The sequence below is a fragment of the Ctenopharyngodon idella genome, chromosome 14 (assembly GCF_019924925.1).
Source record: "Ctenopharyngodon idella isolate HZGC_01 chromosome 14, HZGC01, whole genome shotgun sequence".
Taxonomy (NCBI): domain Eukaryota; kingdom Metazoa; phylum Chordata; class Actinopteri; order Cypriniformes; family Xenocyprididae; genus Ctenopharyngodon; species Ctenopharyngodon idella.
Window position 1 is genome coordinate 5,574,721 of NC_067233.1, and position 25,761 is coordinate 5,600,481.

General features: G+C 37.4%; 1 protein-coding gene across 3 annotated transcripts in view; it reads right to left on the bottom strand.

The window, feature by feature from the left end:
- Positions 1-4,205: 4,205 nt before the first annotated feature.
- Positions 4,206-25,761, bottom strand: part of tsc22d3 (TSC22 domain family, member 3) — a 32,793-nt gene continuing 11,237 nt past the window's right edge. Inside the window, exons 1-3 of one of the 3 annotated variants that reach the window (XM_051918483.1) lie at positions 10,182-10,249; positions 6,919-6,970; positions 4,206-5,555 (exon numbers count right to left, since the gene is read on the bottom strand). In XM_051918483.1, coding sequence (XP_051774443.1) covers positions 5,298-5,555; positions 6,919-6,970; positions 10,182-10,234 — 363 coding nt within the window. In that variant the 5' untranslated portion in view covers positions 10,235-10,249 and the 3' untranslated portion in view covers positions 4,206-5,297. Of the gene's footprint in view, positions 5,556-6,918; positions 6,971-7,169; positions 7,481-10,181; positions 10,250-25,761 lie in introns of those variants that run through there. The other 2 variants (XM_051918482.1, XM_051918481.1) reach the window with 2 other exon arrangements.

The following is a 25,761-nucleotide window of genomic DNA, read 5'->3' on the forward strand; positions in this document are numbered from 1 at the left end:
AATAAGGGCACCTCACTTTCCCCACGTGACACACATCAGTGCTAGAAAACAAGCTGTGCTTGTCCCGTGGTAGGACTCTGAATTCGAGGCTTTCCTCTGAAATCCTCAACCTCATGCTGGTGGCCTTTGTTCTGCCCCACTTGGTCAGAATAAGATGTTCCAGGCACATTCTTTGTGAGACTGGTACCACAGAGGGGCACACACCTCACACAGACAGCGATTCACAGTGTTTTCCAAACCCCTGGGGAAAGATGGACACAGTTCCTCTCAGATCTCATGCGTCTAGGAAAAATTCCAGCACTGTTAAATAAGAGCACCTTCCCTTCTACCTCCTACAAAGAGTCTCTTTTTGAGGAGAGCTTAATAAAAGCCACTCAGATAAAGTTGCAGTATCTGTATTGCTATTTTTCTACCCTCATCATTTAAACCAACAAACATTCGTTCTGTATGTTCCCTCAACTCACCCATGTAGGGTCAGAGTCATTGGCCAACTTCTGCTAATATATATTTGACCTTTTGCACCAACCCTGAGATTAGTAAAGTGTTTAGGGTGGAACTACTACCCAGATGTGTTTGTGAGGCAACATCCTTTTATGACTGTGTGAAAATAACTAATGGCACTTTCCAAATCCTCTTTCTATAGGTGGAGTGTGGTAAACTTGTCACATGCTCACGCCCTTAGAAATCTATAAAAACAAGAGCATAGTGGCTTACCTCAAATAATCAGAGCATTTGGTCTTGTGAATACAAAATGCTCTATCATAAGCGATAGTTGTGTGTATGTTTATGGGAATAAGCAAGACGTTGTTCCAACTATTCATTGTTTACTGCATCTGCAAAACAGAGAGACCATTCAGAAGATTATATTTAAAGTATGACCGGTCAATATTAAATCATGAGAGACTTTAGGGATTAAAATGATATGGGTCAGACTGGCTGGAGTAATTACTGAGATAAAACACACAAAACAATATAACAGAACAGGTCCAATACTGACTGCAACAAAAGGTCATGAGTCAGTACATACACAGACAAGTCTTGTGAAAAATGCTGTCACATCATAAAGAATCTGAAATTGTGGTTTGTACAATGGAAATTTTTTTACATATCTGTGGTTATGACTTATATGTAACCCAAGTTAAACAATGGGTCATGTAATTTTTTTTTTTGCCTTTTATGTCAGAAGTAGCTTGACCATATATGTCTATAGCACAGCCTTACTTTTTACAATGATTCTTGTATTCCACTGGAAGTTATTCAAAATGCATGTTTATAGTCTTATAAGTCTAATATGAATTATATATATATATTATATAATCTAGTTCTAAATTATATAATTAAATATTATCATGTATTTAAAAAATAAGTAAGTTATATAACTCTTGAATGCATTTATTCAGGCATCAGTTTCTGTGATGTAATTCAATGGAAAATTTGCAGCAATTTTTAATTACACTATTTGGTAGCTGAACACCAGTCAGTGCATTCCATAAAAGTAGTAAACACTTTGGGCTCATAATGACTTTGTCTATTTATACTGTCAACTTTCTTTTAAAGGATCCAAAAAAAAAAACAAAAAAAAAAAATCCCGAAGTAAACATCTGTCTCATTTGATTCTGTCTCTACAGGATGCACCTGGGAGCGAGAGAGAGGCTGTTTGTATAAAGTGAGAATGAGGTAACAACGTTTACCCTGCGGATCACACTCAATAATTTTCCACAACAGGGTATTAGATCTGAGGTTTAGGAAATAATGTCACTCCACTGAAATATGGCACAAACAGCCTACTGTGAGCCTCTATTTACATACAGGACAAAGAAGAAAATTTCTCAGTGCCCTGCAACTCGCTTGCATGCAAACCCAGCCGCACTTCACCAGGCCTTGACATGGAAAATCGCCTACTACACCAAACTGAAACAGATGTTTGGGAGTTGCATAACAGCAGAGGTCTTGCAGCTGTTTTGGGAAGCAGAACAAATGCCAAATCACCAGTGAATTCAGTCAGACTCTGAACACTGAACCATTGAACATTGTCCATGGTTGTTTACTTCAGGCCAAAAATACCATGAAAAAACTCTTCACTGAAATTCTTTATATTTAATGCATTATCAAAGAATTTTAATGCATTAATTATGCCTTATAATGCACCTTATAATGTAGAGTTGTCAAAAGTATCGACTTCGGTACTGAAATTTAAAAAATGTGACGCTTTGAGCGCTGTCGAGCGGATTCGGAAACACCTCTGATTGGCCATTGTGTTGACACGCTCATCAGATATGTCTGTGATTGGCTACAATGATCAACACACAGGAGTGTTTGAAAGCACACGGAAGTGTTTGAATTTGAAAGTGGGAAAGGGAGCGTTCGAAAGCAGGCATCTATCAGTGGACTGGTCCTCGATAGACGCCTGCTTTCAAACGCTCCCGTGTGTATCTGTGTAAGCGTTTGGTGTAGAGCGTCATTGATGACTATTTACAACATTTTCGAAGCGTTGATCATTGAAGCCAATCACGGACATATCCGATGAGCGTGTCAACACAATGGCCAATCAGAGGTGTCTACGAATACGCTCAACAGCGCTCAAAGCGTCACATTTTTTAAATTTCAGTACCTACTAGGCACCGAAGTCGGTACTTTTGACAACTCTATTATAATGCATTGTATGGTCTCAAAAATAATTGTAACCACAGTTATAATACAGTATCTATAATGCATTGAAACGTATGACAAACAATCAATTTCAGATGTAACAAGGAATCTGCTATATTTATAATGCATTTTAACTTTGGTTACAGTTATTTATGAAAAGATATAATGCATCATAATATAACATTATTATTATTATTATTATTATTATTATTTAGTTGTTGGTTACTTAGGTATTTGAAAAGACTCAGTTATCTTGTCTATTACACAATGACATAATATGAGTATTTGGTAACACTTTATTTTACAGTCTCCTCGTTACGTTACATGTGCTTACTGTAATAATAATAGTAAATTAAGCATAATTACAAGCAACTAACTCTAAACCAAACCCTATTACTAACCCTATCCTATAGTATGTTGTTAATTGATAATACTCAGTATGTAAATGAATAATTACACTGTAAAACAGACACCTTCAAATAAAGTGTAACCGAATCTTAATATTCACATGTATTCATGTATTTATTTTTGATGTATGGTTTGTCTATTCTGTTTGTAATAAGCTGATCATATTACTGCAGTTTTGCCTTTACTATATAAATGTTCAGTACAATTAAGTTGATTTTAGTTTGATGTTAATAACGACAATAAAACGCCAATGAAACCTCAGATCAGAGTGTATTTGGATTCTGCTATTTCCAGAAGTCATTTCCTTTTAAACCTCCACCCATCTGCAATAGGACCCAGTGGACATAACCCGCTGGAACCGCATAGTCTTTTGAATCTACTTTATTACCGTCCACCTTATAGGAACTTATGTAGAAATACTGAAATGTAGGTCTTACATAAATCTCTTACATCAGGGACCTCTCAGAGGATTGAGTTACACTGAGCGTGCCCTTCCTAAGGAGAGAAAGATGAGGTTTTCACACGCCATGATCTGTTTTCTCACTATTCTTGGCCCCAAAGCCTTCTGGATTACTACAGCACAGTAGCCATTGTGAATTTAGCTCTAGATCTGTGTATATACATAGTAAACCTCTGCAATTAAACTTTCTTTCCATGTATAGTCATTTTGATAGTCCAGTGGAAAGTTCAAACTGTGTATATTTTATAATCATGCACTTGGTGCTGAGCTCACGGAGGTCAATGACATTTATCTTTATGTATATGTAATTACTGGAAAGAATTTGATTATTCAGATGAAGAGATTTCATTGCATGTAGTAAAATGTGAGCAGCAAGTGATGCCATTGCATTCTTGAATAGCAAATGTCAATCATAAACTACCATGCATGCCAAGTGGATATTATTGGTCTAAATAACAGCTTCGTGACGGCCTTATCTCTTCCATGCTTGAACTTTACTCTTCTCAATTTTATATTAAGGCCCAGGAAGATCGCTCTAATTTTACATCACATTTAAAGTCGGAATTTTTATAGATACCAAGAATCTGTAACTTTTCTAAGATGTTACAGAGGTCATACTGCATGCACTAAATATAAAACTGCAAAAGAAGTTCTTGTCCTCCATGAAGAAAAAGATCTGAGGGTAGTATTTAGTGTAAACATAAGGTTTATTGCAATGTGCATTTTGCATCCATAAATCATTAAAAATAAAAAAACAAATACCATGGACACAATGGAGCAACAATACCCATGTTTCAAAAAGACTGCTGTCAAAAACTTTTCCCTGTGAAAAGTTACACATGGTCCTGTTGGCTTGTGAGTATTAGGCAAGTCTTTGGTGGTTAGAAAACACAAAGTTCATTGAAAAACATGTGGCCTTCTTCAGACACCATCGTGCTTGTTAGTTGGTTGGCAGAGAAGGTCAACAGAACACACGTTGGACATGTCAGCAGAACATTTGCAGCAACATTATCCACCTCTCATCTCAGTCCGTTTCAGATCATTTCGCTTTACATCAGTTGCTAATTTACAGAACTATGCAAATGTATACAGATTTTCATTCCCACAAAAAGAAAAAAAAAATCATTTTTACACACAGCCCATATAAACAAGTTGATTTTGTTCCGTTTCAAACACAAACAAGCAATAATCCCCATAAGCAGCAGGCCCCATCTGCAGAGATACAAGCGATGCTATACAAATCATATGGCAGGAGTCACCGCTGTGAACGAGAGGACCAGTGCTCCGTACAGGTCCGTCTCAAGCGTCCTTAACTACAGGAGCTAAGAATGTCCACAGTACTAGGGAACAATGACACGGAGGGCAGGAACGTGAGTCCCGTATAGCTAGCGTCGTGAGACTGTGGGGGCATCTCGTAGGGACGTACATTTCCTTGGCTTGACTGGGATAGGCCGAAGATGTGCTCTCGGCCAGCTCCATCAGGCAAACCCCTCTCCGTCTCTTCGTGAGAGGGACCAAAGGAAAGCAAGGCTGACCCCCTTCCAAGCAAGGGGCACGTCAGTCCCGTTGTACAGTAACCTTGGACGTCTACATCACTCTCTCTTTTCCATGTTAGTCCGAAGAGATTGTCGGATATTACAGAACTTGGCCACTGGTACGTCGTAATGCTTTCATTTCAGGTCAGGTTTCATCTGTACAGCCAGCTTCATCTTGAAGTTGCATATCTGGAGGTCCATTTCAGGTGAGAGCTGTGGCTCTGCCCGCCCCATGGCAGAGCCACTTATACAGCAGATCCCGTGCTGTTGTACTGGTGGTCGCCATCCTCGGGGGAGCTCAGCTCCTGAGGCTCCAGGGGGAGGCCGGAGTCTGAGGGCAGACGTGACTGAAACTTCTCCAGCTGCTCTGGGCTCGCCAGGTTCTTCAGCAGGCTGTTCTCACGCTCCAACTGGTTGTTTTTCTCTGCCAGCTCCTTGATCTGCTCCTTCAAGATCTCCACTTCTTCTCTGACTGCATACATTAAGTGGTTCTTCACAAGATCCTACAAGAGAAGAACAGCGAATTGAGTTTCCATGATCACATACCTCAGTCTGACTATTAAATACAATGTTTACATGTGGAATTAATGTATGGATTTAGAAAAATGAGGCTGAGAACTTGGATTAAATCCAGTTTTTCCAAGATTTCTGAGCACATGTATTGTACTCCTTGAATAGCCCAATGAAATAAACTGCAGGGCATTTATTCAGGAGTCCTGAATTTACACAATATCATTTTAAAACAGACTAAAAACAGACAACTTTGAATGCATTTTGGCCATTCATTTACAAGACAATGGCGTTTTGGGGGTTTCAAAGAGCAAGTTTTTGAAAACAATACCGTTATTCTCTCCATGTAAACTAAAAAAAACGTGAATTTGTGAAAACGGTAACATCATGCACACGAGTATTACGTGTTTCTTTACAAAGTGGCGTCACCAACTACCGGCCTGGCAGCATAATACAGCGTTTTTAGTCGTTTTCGCAATCCATGTAAACAGGGATCGTTTTGACAGCATTGCCGTCTATATACGAAAAATGCAAAGAAAAGTTTTCTGTTTTTAGTACATCGTTGTCGTGTAAACGTTCCCTAAGTTTCCCATTTGTATGTTCAATTTTTTAAATGTGAATAAATTTATTGAAATTCAATTGTGAGCATGATTTATATACTGTAAGAGTAATTGTAGTACATTAATAAAAGACTATTTAAAGATTATTTGTGCATTTGCAGTTAAATAGTATTAGTAAATAATACTAATATAAGTTTTAAAATGGTTACAGGGGAATTAAATGGGTTAAAATAGACTTTTACTATCAGGTAATTGTGGGGGGAGGGGGATCTAAGAATAATTTGCTAATAATTCTTCACAATTTTATTTACATTTTCCAACATCTTAATCTACAATCGAGTTTATTATTCAAATGTGGCTCTGGGTTAACATTAATGTTGTGTTTACATCTATTGTGAGCATGATTTATAGCAATCTTAATACATTAATAAAAGACTGTTAAAAACATTATTTGTACCAAATACGGTAGTTATTATGATCTGCTTTTTTATTTATAAATATATTAGTAAATAGTACATTAAGACTTTTGGTATAAAATAATGGTTACAGATGTTACTGGGGGGATAAAACAATGACTTGTTTTTGTATAAATGGGTGCATGTGGTGGTGTACTGCGACCCTTGACTTTTACTGCAGGTGGGCCAACAAAGCACATGCAATGAAGGTAGATGCAGCAGCTCTAGAGCGTGCCACAGCTCTGGTTACAGCCTACACAGAAACTAGATACTTTCCACTGCAATTCTACAAACATGAGCTCATTCTTGTACGGTGTTAAAAGAATAGTTATCCATCTTACCATTGCTTGTTCGATCTTGTTGTCAATTGCCACAACGCTTGCGCCAGAGGCACTGCAAAAGACAAAGACACAAAGTATTAAAACGCAGTTCAGACACTGCAGTAGTAAACAAGCTCTTAGTGCGTGACATCTGTGTTGAAGCGCAGTGAATGCCGCAATACAGTAAAGTAGGATTTATGTCCGACTCTTCACGAGATGTAATTCCTATCGACTGTCAAAAGCATTTAATAATCTCATAAAAATCCGCCTACCTGTTGTCTAGTTTGACCGATACTACATCCCCTCCAAGGAAGGATGAGAAGAAGGAGATGGAGAAATTGTGCAGCTGATAGACTGCGAGCTCCATTGGCGTTTTAAACATCTCCGTGCTCATGTTGAGTACAAGACCCGTCTGAATAATACTTCTCGCCACGTTTGCGACTTGTTTGAACACGGTTTTAAGATCCTGGTTGTTTTGTTTCGTTGCTCTGTTGCAATAAGCACAGAGAAGCCGGGCGCTATGAGTGAACTAGGAGCGGTTTCAGAGAAACACTGTCGGCAAGTGATGCTATTTCTGCCGCAGCGGGGTTTTATACTCCTCTCGGTGACGTCGCGTGACGCATGCATGTATTATTCAAATGAGGCTTGTAGCATAGATTTTCGTTTTGCCCTCTCACTGAACTCGCTCAAAGAACACACAGCATGCAGCAGACCACAGGACAAACCTCCACAACATATCAACACAAACAAGACACGCCATTAATAAGCGGCCTTTTATGTTTTTATAATTGATACCGAGTTATGACATGCCTCATGGAATATACTGTATAGCTGTCCAATGACTAAATACGAGAGAATGTGTTTGTCTTGTACAGGTAACGTTGTCACTTTAAGGAACAACGTGTTCCTATAAACCTTTTATTAGAGTAAATTGGCAGAATTGGTCTTTCAATATATGCCTCGAGGTCTTCATAAGTTTACAGATTTGCAGTTGACTGTTTGAGCATTGGATGGGAAATGAGTTCAACTTCAAACAATAGAATTTTCTCACAGTACTTTTTTCATAATGTCTTAACTTCAGCCTTTAGTGCCTCTAGTGGCCAAACTGTGTATAACAGCCATAAACACATGCTCAACCAAACTCTCTAAAGGTTGGAATCAAGTCACTGACACTTAGTAAGCTAATATTTGCACATTTTGCTCATTTAGAATATAAACACACTGTTTCACTGTCCATCATTTTACTTTTTTAACATTAAAGCATACAATAATTAAGTCCTCAGCAAGTACATTTTAACCAAGCAAGTAACCAAAATAAATGTTTTAATCCTTCTAAAAATGCCTACCTGGTGTAGACTCAAAATGTAAATACAACTATAAGAACCAATCAGAAGACACAAATCAAATCATATGATTTCAAGATGAATGACGGCGTGCATATGAGCCGGTTTTCAGTTATTGAGCTGCAGGTTTTTATCCTGTTTAAAGAGATTTTTAACTAAACAAGATGTTTAGAAGAAGTTTATACTAGAAATGTACATTTTATGACATGGATTGTTTAGATTTGACTAATATCAATTTAATGTTTACTGACTAAATTTACAACTACTTTAGTTATTTATTTATATATTTATATCAGAGTGACTAATTATAAAAACACAACTGGAGTTTTAAATTTGTTCTATGTCCCTCTTTTTTTTACTCATTAATACTGTTAAGTTATTGGTAAACACTTTTAAAGATAGGACATGCTAGCAACATTACACAATGCAATGTTATGAAAATTTATGTTACAAAATGACACCTTGTGGACATTATCAACTCTTTCACTACATTTTACAATATATCTTTAGAGCAAGAATTTGTCTAGATCCTAGTGTAGCCCTTTGAAAGGGGCACGGCTCAAAGTTGATCCTCCTAATGGGATCTCACAGAAAAGCACAAATTAGTCACCGTAGTGCTGTCACTTTCCATTTCATGCAGAGTTAGTAACGCTGACAGATTAGGTTTCAGAGGAGCGCTCCAGAAAGAGTTAACGTCTCCTCTGATTGATCCTGAACTCCTGGTGAGCTGTAGTCAGGATAATTGGCAAGTGCATGTACAGTTTGTACTGTATGAAATGATAATCATGCCTCAGACGAAGAGGGAAAGACCCTGAAGTGGTTTCTTAATTTGAAGAGTAGTCTTGGTGAGAGTCTGCAGGCAATGTCAACAGAAGCTTCCTGTTATATAGTACTACTAATATAGTTAATATTCTTCATTTTAGAGGCTGGTCTTGACGTGACAAAACCAGGACAACCAACCTCTCTAGCAAAGAGAAAGCTGCACATATTCAATTCCAAGGAAACTGAGATTGACAAATAAACTTGCATACTTAAAACTTGTTCAGTATTGCACACTTAACAGTGTTAACTTCCACATTGTTGTGATGCAGCGAGATGAGCAAACAGATGCTTCATTCAGTCGCCACTCCTATAAAAAAACCTCGCACATCATAGTAAACACAGATGTGCCATGGTACAGTATGTCTCCGTCTGTCACCATGGCCAGGGTGGAGATGTCCCAGACCCGCTCCAATAAACAACACTGCTACTACACAGTTTAAAACAAGGTTGGAAACTTTAAGACTGATCTCAGTGTACATATTATGTTCAATACAGTAACACTGAGTGGCACTAATTATTTACATTTAAACCCATTATGCAACAAGACTTTGTTTACTAAAAACCCACAAAAAAAGATTAGAGTTCTCAAGACACACCTAACCATACTTGGTTAACATAGTTAGCATTTGCATATGGGACACACCAATAATTACTATGAAGGAATGCGTGGAATGGCATATTTTCTTTCCGTCAAGTTTACATTCTGTGAATGGCTGCTGCTCATTATGTCAAACAATTAAATCTAGTTTCTTTGGATGGACAGCTAGAGAGAGACCCTCACCATAGTGAAGAATAAAATTAGTAAATAACATCATAAACTCTTGACTTTGTATACGAATAGAGAGGGAAAAAAAAAAACAAGTTATGCAATAAGTGCATAACCCATCTGTAGCCTATTTACTTTCCAACATGATCCACAGATGAACCCGCTAATGCACTTTGCTGACTGTCTGTAACGTAACGATTTTCACACCTTGTAGAGCAAGACCTGCAGTATTCGCCCGTTTGAGTGGTTAGACGAGACTAACTTTCCTCGCTCACATTCTCACCTACGCAGTTAATCCATCAGCTGTCAGTTGTAATGATGAACTTACACAACTTCAACATTCTTACACTTACCGCCTGTCCCTCTTCTTAAATAGACTAGGTGAGTAGAGAGGTGGCAAACTCATGGCCGTTGCTCTATGTGGACGTTTGGATCTATGAAAAAGTCACTGCGGATGCAGCCCAAGATGCAACTTTCCGACTCGAACAGTGTGGACGGTGTGAAAATGTCCTATTCTCTCAGCTAGATGGGAGGGAGGTGGACATACAGAGATATTGTGTCTTTTTCCCCCCTCCATTCGCTGTTTGTTTGCCAGTCAGGAAAACTGATACAAACATAGAGAATTTCTTCTTTTCACACGGGAAGTTTGATTAGAGACATGATTGAGAGCAGAATATTCAGAGGATGATAAATTATTAAAGTCAACAAAATGACAACGCTATACAAATGGAGTCTCACTGTTGCAATCTCAAATTTCCAAACATATCCATCTCAGAAGACTCTGCAAAAACAGCTAAATTTCCGTCTGGAATTTTCTGTTTATGGAACATGTTTGTACAGTTTAAGTTCCCTTTTGTAGGAAGAGAAAAGACATGTTTCAACTTTTATGTATATACCATGCTTATTTCTCAGCAGAGAGCTTTGTTTTGTGTTCATAGTCTTATAGTCTGCAGGGACTCATGCGTGACTGCAGTTATGCTATATGTACATGCAGTATATGACTGGGTGCTTGTTTGCCCACATAAAACATGTCGGTACAGGAGATGCGCATATAGTGTGTTATGTAAAACTCCATTGCTTTAATCCATTAGATACATTAAATTGTATAATTGAGCCGAGTCAAGAACGCATGAATAATTCTTACAGACGTAATTCAGCTCAGCCTGTAGGCAAATAAGGTGTTTGTTTGTTGGCATTTACAATCGAATTTAATTTCATGTTCCAAAAGTAAAACCTTCCTCTTGAACAACATGTGCAAATATGTATTTGTTCTGCTTGTTTTTCCCATGTCAGGATGTCTTCCCATGTATTGTGCTTTCACGGAAGCCCTTGACTTGACCTACTTGAACGTTAATAGCGTTGAGTGCCAAGTCCTGCCCTGAACAGCCAAAAAGATACAAAACAGAACATTTGTAACACTTTTGCAAGCAACTCTGAATGATTTTACTGACTATTAAATACGTCTGAGTGTGAGAAACACTACTGTGCAAATGTTTGGGGTCAGTAAGACTGTTTTTTGTAAGAAGTCTCATATGCTTACCAAGGCTACATCCTTGCTGAATAAAAGTATTTATTTCTTTAAAACATAAAATATCTTACTGACCCCAAATTTGTTAAACTGTATAGTGAGGGCTTGATTGCAGTCCTCTGTAATGCTCATGAACGCCTGTTCCCACTGACATGATGAATAAGGCGCAAAACAGGTTATTATATCACCCATGCACCCACTTGCGTGCAGAGGCTGACTGAGCAATTATGATTGGTCAGACTGTCAATGGCACTATTATCTTGTGCATGAAGAAGCTGCTTATATAAGACTTCATTTTAACAGTTATAGAACCACCTCTAATCATACAGCAAGTATTAGCAGATGTTTACCTTTACAGCCCAGGTGTGTCACAGATACGACCCTCTTTGTTGCTTTGTTATCTGTCTAGACAGTGTGGACTACAGCGCTTATGGCTTTGATTAACTTCTCTGTTGTTACCCAGTTTCCAGTGGGCCTCATGGAAATTCTGCAGTGCCTCCACTAAAGACCCAATTTGTTCATGACAGAAAGCACAGGTCCCCTGTAATACATTGAGTCTGCCGCTTGAGGCTGTTGTGAACATTCAGAGCCCCTATTCCTGCTGGATGTTTACACCCGCATGAGAGCTGTCATCTTAACAACACAGTCATCTGTCTTTTATGCTACTAAAGAGAATCTACTGCCCTCTCCTGCTGTATGGGCTTGTATTTATTTATTTATTTTCAGATTTACAAGGTACAACAATCCTGGGCTCATCATAGATTACTAAAATAATGTTAAAGATACACTGCCTTTCAAAGGTTTTGGGTTGGTAAGACTTTTTTAATATGGTTTAAAATGTGATTTATTTCTGTGATGGCAATGCTGACTTTTCAGCCATCATTCTAATATGCTTTCTAATGACTAAAATGCTAATATTCTAATATGCTGAATTGGTGCTCAAGATCATTTCTTATTTATATTGATGTTAAAAACAGTTGAAATCATTTGATTTCAGTTGAGATCAATTGATCTCTTCTTGTAAACTCAGAGATGTGGATTCGGAGGGCAATTACAACTCGACCTTGGAGTTTGTCAAAAAACACTGAGTAATTCGGCCGGGGATTTTTACGTGAGTGGTGGAAGAAAAACGCTGACATTCTGGATTCTGATGGCAATAAAATCACTGATTAGCCCCTGTAAATGTTGAAAATAACGTGCGTCCCCATGAGAAACAATTACAGTCCAAATAATGTACAGTAAAAGTATTTACTGACTTATACCATTCTTAATCCTACCCAATTCCTAAACTTAACAACTACCTTACTAACTATTAATAAGCAGTAAATGAGGCGTTTATTAAGGGAAAGGTCGTAGTTAATCGTTTATATGTGTTCCCTATACTAAAGTGTTACCGTATTTTCATTAACTAACATTAATATAACAAATGTACTGCTTATTGTTAGTTCATGTTAGTTAATACATTAACTAATGTCAAGAAATGAGACCTTACTGTAAAGTGTTACCATAATTTGACTCTTGAATGTACATTCCAGTCTTATTACTGTGCATGCAAAATATTATGGAAATATTGGTCTGCTCCATGTCGCCAGTTTTTAAATTACATGACAAATTACATCACTCTGATTAATGCATGTAAAGTGAATGGTGAAGTGACAAAGTGAATGGGAATGACACATTAATTGAGGTAGAGAGAAAGGTGCAGTTTTGTCCTTTATGTCCATCTTTTTGAGAGTATAGTTGATGATGCCACAGAGATCGAGTTTAGGCTTTTCAGTGGAAATCTATGAATTATCCTATGGTTGTCCCAGCAATAAGCTGGGTACACTCTTAAAAATAAAGGTTCTTTATTGGCATGTATGATTTCATGAAGAACCTTTGACATCCTTGGAACCTTTCCATTGCACAAAAGGTTCTTTAGTGGGAAAAAAAGGTTTTGAGCTGAAGAAAGTATTTAACAATGACTGACATAATGTTCAAGAATATTGTGTTCTTTCTATAAAATGTGCACCAAGATGTGAGCTCAAATCAAAGAAACCTGAAACAGAAAGGGCTGCTTGGCATGTTTTCATACAGAGTCCAGTGGGAGAACCTTCGCTTCAACAAAAATGGCTGTTCTGCACACATTGTACAATTATATCAAATCGCTCCAATTAATCTGTCATAGATATTCAAGCCACAAAAGAAGAGAACACTCTGATGACATAAGTGTCATCATTATCATCGCTACTATCATTAATATAATCATCATAACCACAGAACATTAGTCCCAAGGTCATGTTGAATAAAACCTCCATTTCCATTAATGCATTCACAAATCATTAGATTGAGATGTGTAAATACGAGTAGTCTCCATCTATAAATGTGATGATCCAAATTCCTCACATAATATAATATGGTCAGAGAAGGGATTGGTCTTCAGCTCTGTACGGTATGTACCAATGATCCACGTGTTCCTGCTGTTCAGACATGGAAAGAGATCATTCCAGATGTGTCTGTACTGCGGCACACACTCTTAATTAATAATGCTTTGTTTTCTGCTGAGAATCATCAGAGTGTGTTACTCTTGCACGGCTGCTCACAGTTCATGCTAATCAATGCCTCTCGCTGGACCACGATCTCCCATGGGCTCGGCAATGAGAAAGAGCACCTTTCCTCAGAAAGTGAGCCTTGCATGCCACGGCAGGCTTATGTAAGCATCTGCAGCCAGGTCATAAAGCCATTGCCAGTGCAGCAGTTTGTCTACAGCAGTGAAATCATAAAAAATGTATTAAAGGGTTAGTTCATCCAAAAATGAAAATTCTGTCATTAATTACTAACCCTCATGTCGTTCCACACCCGTAAGACCTTTGTTCATCTTCAGAACACAAATTAAGATATTTTTGATAAAATCCAATGGATCAGTGAGGCCTGCATTGCCAGCAAGACAATTAACACTTTCAATGCCCAGAAAGCTACTAAAAACATATTTAAAACAGTTCATTTGACTACAGTGGTTCAACCTTAATGTTATGAAGCGACGAGAATACTTTTTGTGTGGCAAAAAAACAAAATAACAACTTTATTCAACAATATCTAGTGATGGGTGATTTCAAAACACTGCTTCATGAAGCTTCAAAGCTTTACGAATCTTTTGTTTCGAATCAGTGGTTCAGAGCGTGTATCAAACTGCCAAAGTCACGCCCCCAGTGGTGAACCATTGACATTTCAAAACACTTATGACATAACAAAGCCTCGTTTACTGAAATCACGTGACTTTGGCAGTTTGATACGCGCTCCGAACCACTGATTCGAAACAAAAGATTCATAAAGCTTCGAAGCTTCAAGCTGTTTTGAAATCGCCCATCACTAGATATTGTTGAATAAAGTTGTTATTTTGTTGTTGTTTTTTGCCGCACAAAAAGTATTCTCGTCACTTTATAACTTTAAGGTTGAACCACTGTAGTCACATGAACTGTTTTAAACATGTTTTTAGCTTTCTGGGCATCTGAAAGTGTTAATTATCTTGCTGGCAGTGCAGGTCTCACTGAGCCATCAGATTTCATCAAAAATATCTTAATTTGTGTTCTGAAGATGAACGAAAGTCTTGCGGGTGTGGAATGACATGAGGGTGATTATATATGTATATATATATATATATATATATATATATATAATAGTTTTCAACATTGATAATCATCAGAAATGTTTCTTGAGCAGCAAATCATATTAGAATGATTTCTGAAGGATCATGCGACACTGAAGACTGAAGTAATGATGCAAAAATTCTGCTTTATATTTTAAAATATATTAAAATAGAAAATGGTTCTTTTAAATTGTAATAATATTATACAATATTACTGTTTCAATGTATTTCTCATCAAAGAAATGCAGCCTGGTGAGCAGAAGAGTAACACTTTACAATAAGGTTCATTAGTTAACATTAGTAAACAACATTAGTTAGCATGAACTAATAATGAACTGCACTTCTACAGCATTTATTAATCTTTGTTAGTTAATGCACTGTGAACTAACATGAACAAACATTAAACAACTGTATTTTCATTAATTAACATTAATGAAGATTAGTAAATTGTACCACCCCCAAACATTTGAACAGTATATAATAATTATATGAAATAATATATCACATTTAATAAACTGAACTAAAAATTATTTTATTGTAAAACTTGAGACTGAGGAGGGGATAGCAGTTAAAAGTTTCATTAACAGACCCTTTTAGCCTGGGAGTGTGACGCGAGCTGCAGAGATGTACTGCGGGTAGCCAGTGACTTCCCACCAATCCAAGCGAAGCCCTCAGTGTTCTGGCCTCAGAAGATAAGTGGACGTGCCAGGAGAAGGAAGCATAAGGCTTCTGATGTCAGAGTGCGGTCATTACATCCGCTTTAACATTGATCAGCTGGCATCAACACAATGTGCAAAGCCTGGCAGTGTGCCTCCAGCTAAATCCATTCATTAGTGCGTCTCATCTCAACTGAAAACAAAACGTGTGTGTGGAGCGGTACTAATTTATTTTATCAGGTACGGTTCAGTATCTGTTGGCTAGCGATCTTCCTGTTTGTATTCAGCGCGACCAATGAGGCTTGAAAATGAAAGTAAATCAATTTAAAACATAATTGTGTTAATAAGTGCAATAAAAGGCCACCATAAATCATCCAAAGCGACGGTTTTCATTAGGTGAATCCCAAGAACAATCACTCTTTATTTACTTGGAGAGAGAACAAATGATTTACTTTCTTGCATTGTATAATCTGCACTGAAAGAATTTGTCCTCTAAATCATATGATGTTGTCATCAGATAGTTTCCAAAGACAACACAGACAAAATGCCTTTGACACAAATTGAACCATAAACCTTAAGGCAAACACTGATGTCTAAATAACTAAGGAACAGGAGCAAAGGTCAAAAGATACAGTGTTATCTTGTATGCATGTTGACATCACAGTGCACAATCACACATTTGACGATAAAAACAATCCACACAGATCCTTTCCCTCTCAGTCTATATCAGGCCGGATGAGATCCATGTGTTGGCTGGATGGAGCTGGCAGCCAGGCAGGGACGATTTACAGCACCTGGGCCGCCTCAAACTCTCTGCCCTAAATTCATTCCTCTCTCTTTGTCATGAATGGATCCTAGCTAAAAGAGGAATTTCCCAGAAACGTGGTAACCCCGTTCACCCTGAGCCATAACTGAAATATAACCGCCTCTGCCTGAGTACAGGTGTTTGTGCACGTATTTACAGTTATGTTTGTGCATTCAAGCAATTACCTCTGCAGAATGAAAATGTGTTATCTTGAGGCTTTGTACATTCTTAATCTCCTCCACACAAAAGGATTAAATCGTTTAAAAGTATGAACTGAAAGATGATACATGTGCAGGTATACAGAGGCGGTGACGTAAAAGCTGTGATCAAAGTCAACCAACCAGACAGAAAAACGTAGGTCAACTGAACAGTGCAGAGATGCTATTCTCTGATGTACAGGGTTTTTACACGTAGGCAGCGTTTGAGCCAATTAACTGTCAGCATATCTCCAAAACAATCTAGAAGCCTAGACTTGAGAAAGTTCTCCAAAAAATGTTGATATGCTGGCATGCAGCCACTTTTCCAGAAACACGCAATGTTCAGAGCAATCGGGGGAGGTGGAGAACATATGCTGGCCCACAACGGCTTTTCTGAACTACATTTGGCCTCAGATGATCTCTGTCTGTACATCATGGGGAATTGGTTGGGAGTGAATTATGCAAATCAGATAATGTCATGCATACACCCACAAATTAGTGCTGAATGCAGTTTCCATGCCGCAATTTTCAATCTTGCACGCAGCACACTAAAGCAATCTGCCGTACTTTACTGCGACTGCACAGCACTGAGATGCAGACACCTGAATGGACTCGTTAAAAATGCAAACAGTGTGCTTGACTAAACTGGATTGCAGTAAATAACACACAGATTTTTTTCACTGAAATACTTTGTGCAAAAGTGGCGCAACTTTTGTGGCGCTCCATAATACGAGGAACTTTGTGTGCCAACAGTGCATGTTGAAAGACCGTATCTGTATGCAACAGCTTCTTTCTACTCTGCACACTTATAATACTGAGGCTAAAACAGATCAATGCTATCAAGAATGTCTTTCAACACATTGTTTGCAGTTCATAGTCACTGTAAAAACAAGTCAGTTAGTAGAAAGCCTGTCTCAATCTAATGCAAATACAAAGGGCACAAGCAAGTTCAGTGTATTTGCACACAAAGTTTATCTTCACTTTCTCTCTCTCAGTCACTGTCCATGATTATTCCATTTTTTTTTTTTTTTTTTTTTTTTTTTTTTTACAAATAAAAGATATTATTAGTATTTTCCATTAAAAAGGACTTGATAATAGTGCTTAGCTTAAATATATGGCAAACAACTAAAGATCAAAAGCAGTGAAAGAAGTCCTGTTCATGTCACTATACTTTTAAAGTTTCCCATGTTTATAGAAACAGATATCTCTATAAGGCCCTTATTCATATTTTAAATACCACTTACTTTAGTTATTTTCAGATATGCAGGCACACAGACATGGTTTTACATAACAGTGAACCAAGTCACCTGCCACACCCAGAGTAATGCAGAAGTGCAGAAGGACGTTTTGAAACACCAGCTGCGTTTAAAACACCAGATTTGTTCTGTTTTTAAGTTTTTTATAGGTATTAGCACATAGTCTGTTTTAACATTGACTCAACTGTCAATATTTTTTTTTCCCTCAGTGTGTAGACTCAACATAAATGGAAAATATATGAGATGGGTAGAACAATTATATTGAAACTTTTTTGCAAAACTTTTGTGTCCCCCTGAAAAACTTTGCATTCGCAAAAGCATTGCATTCCCCTGAGAAACATTGCGTTTTCACAAAAGCAATTCCACCTCAAATTAATTCCATCACAAATGCAAAACTTTTGTGAGTGAATGCAAATTCTTTCAAAGGAGTGCAAATGTTTTGTAAGCAAACGCATTGAAATGTAATTATCCCTCCCATCTCATTTTCCCCCATCATCCCCAATGTCTCTTTAGGGGCTCCATACTTAGACAATGTGGCTGTTGGATATTTTAGGCTTTCCCAAAGGGGAGAGAAATCAAGTCCCACTCTTTTTTCCCCCTTTAAATATCTTGTTTCACTTGGAAATATATCATATTATGGTTGTAAAATGAGTTGTGAACCAGAATTTAGTGTGACTTTTAAAGTTCAATATTACCATTTTCATGGAGTAATTTTGTATTCGTCTCGCAATGCACACAATGACAGTTCCACCACAGGATGAAAACACATCTGGAGTGCTCAAGGACTGGAATTATAGCTGTAAAATGACAAAGGCAGAATCTCAGCTCAAATAGCAGACTGCCATTTCAGAAATGTGCTCCAATACCTTCAGTTGCCCTAAAAGCATTCCTTTCATTCAGAGTTGCACAATCTGCGACAGATTGTGAAGGTCAAACTCTTCAGCAATTGTCTATATACTAAGCTCATCCCGTCTGCACTTTTGCTTATGCCCCTCCCTGCTCCAAGCTTTGCATGTCTGCAAGTGTTTGCCTGTTGTCTGGCTCAGGCACTATTTCTGGCATGAGCAAAGGTGTTATGTTTGGTGTGACATTGACATTACCTGCAGGGATTATAACAAGGTGAGTCACTTCTACGTTGATACTTTCACCCTGTTGTTTGTTATGAACTGCTTTGACCAATGTGTCATTGCTAACTCTGTTCATGTGCGAACTATCTTCACTGTCCTCACGACACCCTTGAAAACATTAATCTCCCTTCTTCTGGCTGTGAGGGAGCCTTTAAGGACAGAATCACTTCAAACGGTCCTGTGACATAATCATGGTAAGCAGCATGTTCTCAGAAACCCTTCCCAAGTAAACAGACCACTGGAAGAGGCTCTGCGTGACCCTCACATGAGGACAACAAGGAAGCTGTTTGACACGGGCCCTATTATTAGACACTCTGTGATAGACATTGGCATGGAAGTTGTGGTTTTTGCTGTGTAAGACCCTGACTACCCTTTGCTCATAACGAAGTGGATGGACTTCTGATTAAGCGCCTAAATTTGTTACGTGACATGCAGGTTCCCACATTCAGAGCCAACGTGAATTGACCCTATTTACTTTTATAATACACATTCTTGGTCCTAGTTTGAATGATTCATTGGTGCATGTCATTCCCAAAAAAACCAAAAAAAAGTTTGTCAAATTATAATAACTTGGTCGTCTCTTAAACATTTTTCCTTTTTTACTGATGTCACTTAAGGCAAGACAGGCAAAACCATTGTTTTTCATGAACTGGTAAATTTTGAGGTTTTGCTTCTATAACATGTCTTCTTTCAGACTAGTGCACAGAAAACATCCAAAATACACATTTAAGTATTTATTTTATTACACTTTGTGTCTGTAGATTTCAATTACAGGCCGTTTTTACAAAATTTACTCTCATTTTTCTCTCCTGGCGAATAAAAGGTCTTATTCTAGAGTTTTTCCTCATTCAATATCCTGTTTCACTTAGAAATGTCACATTACGGAAGTAAAATGGGTTAAAATTGGCATAAAATGTTCTTTCTTTTGCCATTGTTGTTGTTAATACTATTCTTAGGCGATATCATAATTAATCCTATGAAGCTTGCAATGGTTTGAAGTGTGGGTGGTGCTAATGTAGTTCTCTTCTGATTCGTGCCATTATATCATTTGTCAAGATCTAAACAGACATGTGATGTAATATCATGTGAGGTTTTATCTGGGGGATGTCCTGTCTCTCTTTCAGATCTGGATGAGTGTGAGTGTGAGAGACAAAGACAGAGAGTGCATACTGAAACAGGGAAATAAAAAAAAAATGAGGAAGAGAAAGATCTGGGGTGGGAGGGCTTTCACAGCTGTTGTTCTGCTGTGCTTCCTCTGATAGTGGACTTGGCTGTACTCCCAGTTCTTTAGGTAAACGATTCAAAACACAATTACCTTCAATGCCTTTTTATGAAAAGAGAAGGTGGAAGTATGCAAAGCAACACTTATTCTGAATTTCCACCAAGATTTCTTATTTTATTTTAGTCTTAGTTGAGTTTTTTTGCTTGAATATTTTGCATAATTTAAGAATGTGTAAATACTTTAGATATATCAGAATTAATTCCACCTTCATCCTCTTATAAAACCCACCACACGAGTGAAAATGCTGACAATGCTGACATTAGCTTCTTATATCTAGATCAGCTTATGGCGCACACTTTAATTCTTTAATCTGTTCTACACAAGTGACCCTTTGCGAGTTGCACTTGGTCGGTATGTTGAATGGACGGAACTTATTCTAGAATACTAATTGAGGAGAACAAAAGCTCCTGATGGGCTCTCACCCATGATTCTCCAGGTGACCATGGCAACACTGAAAACCTGAAAGATAACGTCTTCTTGAATTTCAATGTGCATTGAATGTCTTTTATATACATTTGCTCAGTGACTCTAAAGAAGTGTGTAATGTTGAAGCTGAAATGAAATACATCGACTTTGACTGCATATTGTAATTGATACTGCTCTGGAGAAAAAGGAAGTAATAAAAGTTGATAATAATAATTATTATCACTATTATTATTATGTATATATTTTTTTGTTTTTTTTTTACTTATTGCCCACATATCTGCCTACATCATAGATTCAACTTCAGAACAGATATGAAAAGCACTATTGCATTAACAATCTAACATGCCAAGACATTTTGTTCATACAAGTCCAGTCTTTTACCCTCAGGTATAGTCTGAGACAGTTCTAGTAATGTAGCAACTATGACTAGTTAACACTTAAAGTAAAGGTGTGTCTCATTTACAGCTCAAGCGTTCCATGGAAGCATATGTTCTTTTAGTCTTATATTTTCTTTAATGCAACAAAGGGAAAAAATAACAGCTATGATGAGTATGCCTTGAAAATCCATCATTTCTTTGTGCAAGCTTTACGATAATCTCCATGTGTCTGGGCTGTACTGGACTGGCTCGTATCATTTTAGAATAAATATTTGTTTTGGAGGAAAAGATAAATGTCCTGTCGATTCAAACATCATCCAGAACTTTGGACTGATGTTAGGTACGTTCACCTCTGGAAATCCAATAGAGAACATCTGTCTCAAACAACTAAACGATGACTAATTATTCCATTGTATGTTTTCCTTTGTATGCAAATCAGCATATTAGAATGCTTTGTGAAGTATTATGTGACACTGAAGACTGGAGTAATGATGCTGATCAAATATATTGAAATAGAAATCAGTTTTATATTATTTCACAATATTACTATTTTACTGTATTTTGGAAGCCTGAGCATTGGAAACTTATTTCAAAAACATAAAAATTGTACCAACCCCAAAACTTTTGAACGGTAATGCTTTAATTTGGTGAGAATCTCACCTGTCGCTTTAGTGGTTGTTCTGAGCAGTTCCTTTTTAAAATCAGATGGGATGCTAACTGCAGTACTTTGACCCCCTACTGTTAATTTACCCAAAAAGGTGTAGATACAGTAGGTGTACATCCACAGTGAGTTTAATGTATACATTTTATCATGTGTGTTTCCATTGAACCTATTAACTTGGTGTTGAGAACGCCAAACTCTACTTGCTGAGACTCAGGAAATTAAAACAGGAACCTCTCAAACTGTACATATATTTATGTAAGGTACAGCTATATGGAGGAACATACATTTCCTCAGTGAGGAACTGATTTGATGGTTATATTTTTAACCTAGAAAACCCGAGAGCTTAGGGTTATGTCAGATAAGTCAAAGGGCACATAAGTTCATCATGTTATCGAACATCAGAGCTGCCCTGTTCTCTAACAAATGACACATTATGAATTGCAGGCCCTGGGAGATTGCAAGTTTGGGCCACAGCTCTGCAGTTTAAGTCCAAAAAGAACCCAAATGGCCCTTTGGACAAGCCTGAGAACAGCATGTTTCACATTCCAGAATCCAATGTCTTAGATTTCTTGGCAGAGCTTCGTTCATAAGTTACATTCGCCTGTTCCGGAGTTCAGTGTTCTGTTTACTCATTTGTCTATTTGCATTTGCTTTCATGACCAACCCATCATGATGATATATTCCATGACATATCAGTGGAAAGAATGCTGCTGCAAATGAGGTTAGTGGCACTAGTAATTAGCACAACACAAGACGACGGCAGTGCGAAAACAAACTACATGCTAACACCAGTCATGGCAGATACTGTAAACAACTGAAAGAAGTCATGGCTTACAAAGTTCATCTTCACAGGTTTGGCTCTTCATGTTTGATTCGGTGCCATTTTTTAACTTCTCTGACTTTGAGGGAAAGTTAACCCTAACCTTGTGGTGCATAAAAGATGATTTTCTTAAAAGAATCCTGTATTTAATGAAAGTAAATGAGAAATTGGGCTATAAAGATTCAAGCTGACTAACTGTTAGACACTGCTAAAAGTAAACAGATGACAAAAGCACCATAAAAGTACAATAAAAGTGATCAATCAAGCCATTAAGGCTGCTTTTGTGAAGACTTGGGAAATAGTTCATGACTTATATGAACCATACCTTTACATGCATAACTTTCGTTTTTGGGTGAACTTTCCCTTTAAAGGGTTAGTTCACCCAAAAATGAAAATTCTGTCATTAATTACTCACCCTCATGTCGTTCAACACCTAAGACTATCGTTTTTATTCACATATAAACATTCATCAACTCACACATCATTTATGGTAAACGGAAGCTCAAGCGTGTTCACTTGACATGCAAGAACCAATGAGGTTCATTCTCATGTGTTACGCAGCACGTTTGAGCTTTTTTATTATAACTCCAATTGTGTTTGACCGAAAGAAGTAAGTCATATATACCTTGAGAGTGAGTAAATTATGGAATAATTTTTAATTTTTGGGTGAACTAACCCTTTAAGCAACCTTTCTACAAGTCAGACTGGACCAAAAAAAAAAAAAAAGATAAAAAAAATGATTAAAATCACCTATTTTTGCTTTTACTGGATTGTGCAACCTCATCCGGTTTACAAGAAACCCAAGACTGAACTTGGTGATCATTTATCACAGTGACTGTTGGAGTCACTAAGAATTAAAAACAGAGCGATCTACTGGCATGGACATGTTATGTTAAGATACTTGGCAAAAGAGTTTTACAAAGGGTTTCCAGGATGCCTCAGACGTTTCCGATAAATGGAGAGGAAGGTTTCTTAAGAACTACCTTCGGTTATTCATACAAACAAGTCGATTCCACTGCGCAAGCCCGATGAATCAGTGTTGTTGACTCTATTCTGCTCATCTTTGTCCTCGAGAAATGACGCAACAAACTGTAAACTTACGTAAATAAAGCTTTGACGTAATATCTGTTTAGATTTAGCAGTGTCTAAGTTAGTCAGCATCTCTTCACATGAGAGTCCTGCGTTTATGGGAAGATGTTTCCTTTCCTTCATCAAGCCTGACATTTATAATGAATTACTTGCTTACGGGAAGAAATACTTTTCAGTTGCAACAAAACCGCTCCATGTATGTTATAAGGTTGAAGTTAATGTGGGTGGTATCCATACCATATCCACAATCTTGAATGATTACATAAAGATAAACTCAGTTCTTTTCATATATGAACACTGTACATAATACACATTAGACAAGCTTTGTATGCTGTTAGATGAATCAAAGTTCCCAGCATTATACTACGATATCTTATTCTTAACCAAAGTAGACAGCCAAACTTTACACCATAAAACAATCTCAGCTTTTATTGCTTAAAATACAGTTTTAGTTCTGTTGCATGAGACTAGTGTTTTGAGAAACCAAGTTCCTTTAATTAGCCGCCCAAGTCAAAAAACCAAAACAGAGAGTTGTTTACTGTGAAAAGGGCTGTTTTAGACTGAAAATTGTTCACTGCGTAGCCACACGCACACAGATTTTTCTGCAACCTGCTGTACACATGCCCAACACACCAGTGCAGAGACAATTTGTAACATGTGACCGGTAAATACTGGGCAAAGTCCATGGGTAGAGCTATGATATCCTGCTTGGATGCTACACAGCAACCCTGTGGAGAAGCTTTACACCTGGCTGTAGCCGAACAGGGATGAGCTCTAATAGCAAGCTGATTCATTCACTCTATAGGTGTTGTGGAGGACACAATGTCCCAGACCATTCAAGACAAACCCATGATGACCCATGGCTTGTCGTGGTTAAACTTTCAGAATAGCACAGTGGAAAAACACTTTCCATAGAGGTCTGTTCTATCCACAGCAGAACAGTATAGTGTTCTTGACCATACAACATCAAGAGAAAATAGCTGTGATGTACCTTATACTTTAAAAACTTTTTCTCAGGTACTGTAACCTAAAATGTGCTACATAAATTTGTTTATGACAAAAAAAATATTATTTAAAATGATTAGATTGCACCAACAAAACTAAGTGCCAGATAAAGTATAAATCTTTAAAGTTGCACTTTACTAACGTTTTATAATCTTTGTACATCCATGACTAAAAAATTGGTAACACTTTAGAATAGGGAACATGTATTCACTATTAATTACGACTTTTCACTCAATAAACTCCTAATTTACTGCTTATTAATAGTTAGTAAGGTAGTTGTTAAGTTTAGGTATTGGGTAGGATTAAGAATGTAGAATAAGGTCATGCAGAATAAGGCATTAATATGTGCTTAATAATTACTAATAAACAGCCAATATTCTAGTAATATGCATGCTAATAAGCAACTAGTTAAAAGACCCTAAAATAAAGTGTTACCAAAAAATTAAATGGTTAGTTCACTCAAAAATTTAAATTCTGTCACCCTAATTACTCACCCTCATATCGTTTCTCACCTGTAAGACCTTCATTCATCTTCAGAACACAAATTAAGATATTTTTGATAAAATCTGATGGCTCAGTGAGGCCTCCATTGCCAGCAAGATAATTAACACTTTCAGATGCCCAGAAAGCTACTAAAGACATATTTAAAACAGTTCATGTGATTACAGTGGTTCAGCCTTAATGTTATGAAGCGACGAGAATACTTTTTGTGCGCCAAAAAAACAAAATAACAACTTTATTCAACAATATCTAGTGATAAGCGCTTTTGAACCACTGCTTAATTAAGCTTCGAAGCTTTACAAATCTTTTGTTTCGAATCAGTGGTTCAGAGCGCGTATTAAATTGCCAAAAGACAGAAAGCTCTCAGATTTCATCAAAAAGATCTTAATTTGTGTTCCGAAGTCTTACGGGTGTGGAACGACATGACGGTGAGTAATTAATGACAGAATTTTCACTTTTGGGTGAACTAACCCTTTAACTTTTTTTTTGTCAACTGACAAAATATATCAATGCTTTATCGCATCACATCTGACAAGGTGTCCTTCAGATGAGATGTTAAACCGAGGTCCTGACTC